Source organism: Tympanuchus pallidicinctus, unplaced genomic scaffold (genome assembly GCF_026119805.1).
Source record: "Tympanuchus pallidicinctus isolate F22 unplaced genomic scaffold, pur_lepc_1.0 scaffold19, whole genome shotgun sequence".
Taxonomy (NCBI): domain Eukaryota; kingdom Metazoa; phylum Chordata; class Aves; order Galliformes; family Phasianidae; genus Tympanuchus; species Tympanuchus pallidicinctus.
The window spans coordinates 10,188,348-10,196,993 of NW_026294710.1; the positions used below are offsets into that span (position 1 = coordinate 10,188,348).

General features: G+C 40.7%; 1 protein-coding gene across 7 annotated transcripts; it reads right to left on the reverse strand.

Annotated features, from left to right (window-relative positions):
• Positions 1–2,429: 2,429 nt before the first annotated feature.
• Positions 2,430–8,641, reverse strand: MEIG1 (meiosis/spermiogenesis associated 1). Of its 7 annotated transcripts, none has more exons than XM_052681048.1 (5): positions 8,577–8,641; positions 8,061–8,139; positions 6,543–6,674; positions 4,918–5,080; positions 2,430–3,367 (listed from the first exon to the last, which is right to left on the reverse strand). In XM_052681048.1, the coding sequence occupies exons 3-5, from the start codon at positions 6,644–6,646 to the stop codon at positions 3,239–3,241; spliced, it is 396 nt and encodes a 131-aa protein (XP_052537008.1). In that variant the 5' UTR covers positions 6,647–6,674; positions 8,061–8,139; positions 8,577–8,641; the 3' UTR covers positions 2,430–3,238. The 7 variants fall into 7 exon arrangements, with proteins under 7 accessions (XP_052537008.1, XP_052537007.1, XP_052537010.1 ...); XM_052681047.1 differs by having other exon boundaries at positions 8,061–8,153; positions 8,577–8,622; XM_052681050.1 differs by lacking the exon at positions 8,061–8,139 and having other exon boundaries at positions 6,543–6,677.
• Positions 8,642–8,646: the final 5 nt, after the last annotated feature.

Sequence of the window (8,646 nt, forward strand, 5' to 3'; positions counted from 1 at the left end):
GGAAAAGGTTGAGGTTCGAAAGCCTTCAGAACTGGAACTGTCCACTGAAGTGAACAGTGAAATGCTTGCACTGGTAGTTGGTGTGGAAGCCCAGCTGCTGTGACTGTAAGGCAATCAGCTGTAGAATCACTTTCAGACAATACGGCTGCAGAATGAATTCAAGGAAAGGCTGAAAACGTTGAAAAACAGCCTAAAATACAAAAACACAGCTTTATTTCCTCAGCGTGACCTGAGGGCTTGCACCCTGGCCATTTCATCTGAAACTGTCAAACAAAAAGCCCAAAAAGTAGGTGTTGGAAAGGATTGTTTTAGCACCTCTTCTGAGCTTCAGCAAATACAGGGAGCATCCATCTTTGTCTGCTACACAGCCACAAAGTGAATTAGAATGAGCCTGAGTACCTCGGACTTTGGGCAGCTCGACCTTGCTGACAGGCAGCCTTGCACCTGGGTTATGCTGCTCCTTGTGTCCTCCTCAGCAAGCAGAGCTGAATACCAAATCCACTTCAGGACAAATAGCTCAAGCAAGCAGCCTTACACTAGATTAATGTCATCTTGTGATCACAGACAAAGCTGAATTCAGGCAAGAGCCCCAATATCTGTTTCTCTTTCAGCAGAAAAGAAACTGTTTGGCTTCACAGCTAGGGCGTTCCACAGCTGAGGTCTTCAAAATGGTTTCAATAACCTTAAATTTGGCACAAATTGTACTGCAGTATGAATACAATCTGGATGCCAAAGGACAAGTCTAGCTGAAGCTGTCACCATCAATACCAGACCTGCTTTTTTGGTAATGGAGTGCGTGAACTTTCAAATGTGGCATCGGGGCTGATTGAAGCTATGCCAAAAAATTGCACTGATGACAGGGCTTTTCTTTCCCTTTCACCCCGTTAATCTTTTAAATATGACAGTGAGATTCAACACACACAGAACAGAAAAAATGTTAGTAATGAAATCTAGGCTGCTCGCTCTCTTTAAGCATGAGGAATCTGCCAACTCATACAAAAAAAAAAGCCTTTCCAAAGTGGAATGTGTGAATTGCTGTCCTACTTGTCTGAGCCGAAAAGCAGCCCTCGTGGGCTGTATGAAATGCGTGCTCACTGTTTTAAAGCATAATGCAGAAAAAATTTGCTGCACTGCAAAAACATTTGGTGCCAGCAGATAAAACGAGGGAAACACAGAATAATCTTTTACATTTGTTTCAATTTAAAAAGGCTTTTATTTAAAAAGATAATAATAATTAAGCTTTAAAAACTTTCCTGCTGTTTTAATTCTGCTTCAATACCCAACTCTGTCTTTATTATAGATTTATAGCACCAAATTAATTCTCACTTACTGTGTGCGTGCTGATGGCAATGATTCAGTCCTTTCTGCTGGTAAGTTTATCTACCTGTAAATGTCTACCTGGAAATGTCTCTTTCCATCTCCACTGGAAGATTTCTTGTTTTGGATTCTGTGGAAAAAGGGAGAGCCTCAGTCATAACGTGAAAAAATGGATGGATCGTAATTGTTCTGTTCCTGCTGTTTGTTTGCAAAGCACAAAAAAGGCCTCTCTTATGAAGTATGCACAAAGCAAACAAAAGGAAAAAGGAGAATGGAAGAGAACTAAAATTTACCGCAGTAATGCTTTGTGGCTGTCACTGCAGAACTCTGCTTGTACAACACAATGACCTTCCTGGAGCAAAAAGCTTCACAGCTGCTTCTGAGTCCCTTCCAGTTGTTTCTCTAACACAGTCCATACAAATCTAGGCTAAAAATCTCCAAGCCATCTCAATAAGGTGACTGGAACACTGCCACCTGTTGACAAGAAGATCTTTTGAACGCTGTATCTATGCTGCTTACTGTGACCCTTTACTTTGCATGTTGAGCTGGCCTACGCCTTACTTTCAAGTGAAGAATAACCCTTAGATATTAAAATGTACACTGCCACACATAATGTCCTCCTGCCAGCATCCACATCCATGCCTAAAACTTGGTTGAGATGATTATCCTGAGCTTTAGTCTAGAGACAGGAGGAATTGATAACATATTATTTGTAACTACCATGAACACAGCACTGGTTCAGATGAGTCAGCTTCAGCAGGTCACTTACCCACATTTGGGTGGATTCAAGCATTATACTTCAAGTGAAGGTAACTATGAGGCTGGTGCTGCATACCAACATCGACAAGAATTGCGTTGTGCCGTCCTCTGTTCAGAACAAAGGCTGTAAAATGAGAAGCTGTAGATACTGACAAGGTGATATCTGAAGGTAAGCAAGACGAATTCTGCCCAGAAACCCCCCTTTTCATTTAAGTAGGTTATCTAAACTTAAATATTACTTGGGATGTTTTCCAAGCTCTCTGCAGTTTCGTACTCCCTGATCCCACTGTATGTAAATCCACAATTCTTTTTTTTTTCTTTCTTCCATAAAACAGCATAACCTTCCAAATCAATGAATGCTGTCAGGATATGTGGTGTGTGAGACAGTTTATTTGATGTCCAATTGGGTAAAGGCCTCAAGACATTGGGATGATGAGGCAAACAAAAAGAACAAGCACTTACAGACAGAAACCCTGACCCATTAGTGTTAACAAAGATAGTGACCAGAAACAAACTTGGTGGGTTGCCCTCATTAACAAGAAGTGAGAACGTTTATTCCAGCAGGGTTATCTGATCAAGAACTTCCAAATGAGGAAACAATCAAAAGAAACAGACCTGGTTAGTCTCAGTGATAAACACAGAGTGTGAGAAAGTTTATTTGAGTAGAGCCGTTTGAGGGAGGATTCCTAAATTGGGCTGCTGAGGGCAGAAAGGGAAACGCTAAGCAAACATGCTGGGGAACAGATCTGACACAACAGTAACTAAATAAACAGCAGACTAAAACAATAAAGATTTCTGCTCGTTGTTCCTCCTCTCCACGGCACTACAATTACTACAATTCGCCTTTTGGACTTACTGGGAGCCTCACAGCCCTCAGTTACACCAAGAGACTGCAGCTGATATCGACAAGATTATGTTGTTCAGAGTAAAGATTAATGAGCCTACTTATAATGGACTTTGCACAGTCAAACCAAATACGCAAAGTCCCTTTGCAGCTTTTTATCTTTTTGATATCAAATTATTTGGAACACATTCTGTATTCCCCATTCTATCCGAGAATGACATTTATGCTTTGAATGCTGGGTTATACAAATCTCATTCTCTTACAAATCATAACAAAAAGATTTATTTTAAAATGTACAAACTTTGGAAAGTAGCAAAATTAGTATACATAAACTTTCACTTTATGAACATCTTTGTCTTCACATTCTCTTTGCTTATTGTAATAATAGAAGGTGTTGTCCTTTCTCTGAAGCTTCTTCACAAATCCAGTTTCTGGCCAACACTCTACCTACAAAGAAAATAAAAGGATATTCATTCACTGGAACAAGTTTGCACTGAGTGATGCTTGTGCCCCATGTTGTAGAGAATATAGGGTACAGTTCTATGGGAAAACAAGTGTTTCTGAACAGACTTTGCATTAGTTTCCTTAAGTATTAAAAAAGATTGAGAACCAGATGTTAGGAAACAGTTTTCTGATCTAATATAAATAATTTTTTGATCAGAGAAGTCTCGGAATAAGCAGCATCAGTCCTGCAGGACACCAGCACCATCATAGTGCTGTTCATTATTCATTTTGTGAAGCTCTGAACATACAAGTGCTCATGTCATTAGTTTGAGAGCTTTATGGTGTTGACAGCTACCTCCAGTTTGAACAACTGTGATTACTTCTGATCAGCCCAATCCTTAAAAATCAAGTAATAAGAATCCCATCAATTCCAGGCAGAGCTGAGAATAGGATATTGAAGTACAGCATTCTCTGAATGGAGAGTTCCAGAAGCAGTAGCTTAATTCTGCATTACTTTGGCATACAGTTGAATTATGTGCATGCTCTGTCTGAAGATAAGAGCTTTAACATTTGTTACAACTACATTGTAATTGCATCATTAATCATAACTGCAGTCAGGAAGCATAATATGGAGTAAATACAACATTTCAAAATGTGTAAGCTGGAAAAGAACCACCAGATCCTGGCAAGCTTCAACAGAACACACATTTTAAATCAGCATAAGTGATGCTCTTCAGCTTTTATGAGGATTTAATTGCGTGTGGTTACACACTGCCATAAATCTTGAATGGACTCATCCTACCACACTAATTGCAGCATTTATGTACACAGCAGGTTAAGATCTTTTAAAATTGTATGTTTCATATTATATATGTTGCTTTGGAAGACCAATTACAGAAATTCAATGCAGGTAACACATTATTTGCTCTTTTGAATCTCAGGAAACCACTGAATATCTCATCTGATGTGCTAGGGAGTTTTGCCATCAACTGCAATGAACAGAAGACCAAGTCCTAGATGTGCTCTGTTGACAAATGCCTGTAACACAACTCCCTGTAACACAACTGCCTTCAGATATTTCTACTTTGGTCAGATTCAATAGAAACCAAATTTGGAGTGTGCATGACATTTGATTATGCTGCTATGCAATAGCACAGGACTGAGCTCCTGGACAATGAATGCATTTCCTCTCAGGGCCATTGGCAGAGATGTGGGGAGACTTTGCAGAGAATTACTTTTCATATATTCCTTCCCTCAAAACTGAATTAGTCTTTCAGACAACAGCTACATCTCTTCAAAGAAATCTAGGTGATATTTGTAAACGTGTAAGACCTAAGGAACAAAACCAGGCTGGCCTGTGTTTCTATTTTCCTTCTGTAAAATAAATTATTCTGCTCAGCTAACAACTGCACGAGAATTCAAGTCAGATCTGGGAGAAAAAACTGTATCAGAAACAAGCCTACAGGAAACAAGAGGCACATTCAGTTTTATTTAATAATTTAACATCAGAGAGGAATTCAGTGTAAGAACTCCTGCAGAGTTTTAAATCTTACCGTATCAACTTGTTTCACTTGTTTATATTCAACTTCATCTCTGTACCCAGCTTGCTGGAACCTGTATAAGTTCTCTATTTCATCTGACCATTGTTTGGCATGGCAGCTAGATTTTGGCTTGATGTCAGCTTTAGACATGGCTGCAGAAACTTCTGACATTTTCCTGAAATTAGATTTTTGAAAGGGAAGTAGAGAAGACAAAAGCAAGGGTTCTTGTTAGGATGAAACAGGGATGGGTAGAACAAAATTGAATCAATAAAGTACAAACAATGCAATGTCTTCCTCTCCAAGTCTGAGGTTAAAAAAGAAAAAAAACAACAACAAAAAAACATGGCCTGGGATGAAAAGGACCACAATGATCATCTGGTTTCAACCCCCTGCTGTGTGCAGGGTCACCAACCACCAGACCAGGCTGCCCAGAGCCACATCCAGCCTGGCCTTGAATGCCTGCAGGGATGGGGCGTCCACAGCCTCCTTGGGCAAATAATGATTATAAACAATCAGAAATGTAATCAGAAATGCACTAGTCAATCTCAAAACCATGACACCCATACTTTTCTATCTAGGAAACTGTTGTGATATTTTTGCCACCCTGAGTTAAGAGCGCTGCCTAAAATTTACTGGTGCACAGAGATGCATAAAATAACAAAGAAAGAAATTGTTTCAAATTTCACATCTCCACAGTCACTGCTCCTTTGAGACAGGTAATTTTTCAGGTTTTTCTTTCCTCCTACTGAAGGAACACCAAAATGGCAAGCACAAAATGAAACATTCAGGACAGGTGAGGAACAGAAGGAAGGAATGCACTGCCAGTCATATGGCCACAGTGAAGATGCCAAAGAACTGGTTCTAAGAAATCAGTTGGATGGGGTAAGAAAGAAAAGCACAAAATCTACCAACATTCATCTTAGTCAGTGCTTGCCCAACCAAAATCTTACTGATGCTTCCGACTCTCTCCCACACAAAACCCTTTTGCAAACAAGGTAGAATTTCCTTACTTAGCAAGTTCCAGTGTCAACTGAGAGTTCCAAAAGTTGAAAGCTGGTGGCTTATCAAATTAGCCAGTTAAAAAGAGCAGTAGAGAAAAAACTGCAGAATTGCTACTGCAATGTGGAAATCTGCATCTTTGTCATATAACATATGAGCCATCCGGAAAGGAGAAAGGGCCTTTCATCCCTGACTGCATATGCTTCATTAAAGATCAATAAAAAATATGCACAAAGTCTCTCTTCTAGCAACACTGATCTATTTCTTGCAGCTCAGCACTCCAAACATTAAGCACTAAGGGCTCTGCAGCTCTTACTGGTGTTTTGTAATTGAAGACAGCCATTTAGTAATAATAATTAAAGAAAAAAAGTAATTTTCACACCCACTTACGAAGTGTCAGATACAAATTAGATGCTCAGCATATATCCTTACTGTAAGTCCGTAGTGTAGTATTGCTATCTCAAGATAATTCTTTGATCTCTTGCTGCAAAGGGCCCTTTTGTAGCACTACAGAATTTTGCATATGCTGTTTATGTTAGAGAGCCACTGTCAATCTGGGACATGAGAAAGACCATACTGTAAGTAATGGCATTAGCTCTTAAATTAATAATAATATTAAGCATCTTATGATAACTTACATGTCACTGGGCTTAAGTACTTCTTTGGAGGATGTGCTGACTTCATCTGATGAATGCGGTTCTTCAAGACATCTCGACGCACTTGGCATTTCCTGACTCACCATTATTTTGGATTGCTTCCCACAGGTCTTCCTGCTCAAAACACGTGTAAGCATCACATTAAGTGTCAGCTTGGTGACCTCAATAATCAAAAATATAAATAAATCCTGGTATTTTTAGGCTGATATTTCAACCTTTTAGAAACGGCACTCTTTGCCTACTGTGGTGCCCCTGAGTTCCAAGCACAGAGCTGGTCTCATTGTACAATAGCACAAGATGAGCCGCACTCCAGACAGTCTACAGTTCAGGGAAAAAAAAAACAAAAGACAGCAGACAGCTGAAGGTAAGTGAAAGAATGCAGGACAGTGTTAAGCAAAATACTAGTGCTTTTTATGCAGAGTGTAATTGAACAGTGAAGTGAACTTTGCTAAAACAACGTTTGCCTACTCTTAATTCAGAGGAAATGGCGAGATTCCACATACCTCTGTTTCAGCTTTGAGGTTTTTTTTTTTTTTTTTTTTTTTTTTTTTTTTAGGATCAGTGACAGCTTAATTTCAATGGTATCCAAACCAGCCTGGGCCTGTGTGTGTTATTTCCTTAATGCTTTCATATGTCAGCACTCATAGGGACAATCTAGGGCCCTAGAAGTTGCTGAGATATGTCCAATGATTTCAACAGTCTTCACATGAGAACCTTTGAATTTTCCAAGGTATTCAGGCAGGCATCTAGGCCTTGGCCTGATACTACCCTGACTGAACAAAATCCAAGAATGGATGAGGTTGGCAGTGACCTCTGGGTCTATCTGGTCCAGCCCCCACTCAGGCAGGGACACCCAGAGCAGAGTGCCCCAAATCACATCCAAGCAGCTTCTAAAGATCTCCTAGGAAAGAGAATCCATAAATTCTCCAGACAAGCTGTGCCAGCACTCTGTCACCTGCATAGTAAAGTTTTTTTTGTTTTGTATTGTTTTTTTTTTTAAATCATTTGCAGAGTTTTTTCTTCTTTTTCTTTTCTTTCTCATCGAGAACATGAAAGAACTATTGGACATATGGGAAATTGTCAGACGAGACAGATACCAGTGTAAAAAGCTAATATTTGAAAGATTTGTGAATGCACGCATATTTATAACAAAGTGTGGACACTTCATAAGTGAACCTCAGTCCTGATCAGCTGAAGAGGGAAAATCTGACCAATGGCCTGCATAATTCACATTTATATAAGTGCTGTTTATATTTACATGGGTGCCAGTAAATGCACTATTTTCAGTCTGTGCACGCTTTCAGGCCGTATACATGTGAGAACGGGCACACTAACTGGAATGTTACTCTCATACCAGCTACCTACTGGAAAATGAAACATAGCAGGCTGCTTCTGAGGCACTGGAACAGAAGAACTCCCTGATTTGAAGTCTTTGGTGCCTGGCTTAACAATATTAAGCACTACCAAAAGTGGAGAAACGAGAAGTAACTGACTACGTACTTCTTTCAAGTGACTGAAGCTGTGTATTTGCCTCTCATTAAATCAGTTACTCCTCAATGCCGCTTCTTTCCCCAAGTTTCTTCCTTCCGTTTCCTTAAAATTCACAATAGAAAAGAACAGAACTTGTACAACAGAAGATTGCACTTAAACAGTCACCGCCACCAACAGTAGAGACAAGCTGCTCAGAATATACCTTGCATCCACAGCTTCTAAGGCAGAGCTCAGCATGAAGGCAGAGCAAGGCTCCCACCACCCAACCATGAGATCCAAACCCTGCTCTGAAGACCGAGGCCTAAAGGCAGCCAAGCCCCAACCGACGCAATTCCTGCCGCATCCCACCTAAGGAAGGTCTCCACACAGCACCCCCAAAACAACCCCACAGCCACCACACCAACACCAGCCCCTCTACAGCCACCACCACCACGAACGACTTCATCCCCGTGTCATCACCATGACGCTCAGTCCTACCACCACCACACAGCCCGCTCGCACATCCACGCCCCTGTCCTCAGAGACCACGGGACGGGACGGGACGGGACGGGACGGGACGGCGGCGCCTCCTCACAGCACCAATGGCTGCCGCGCC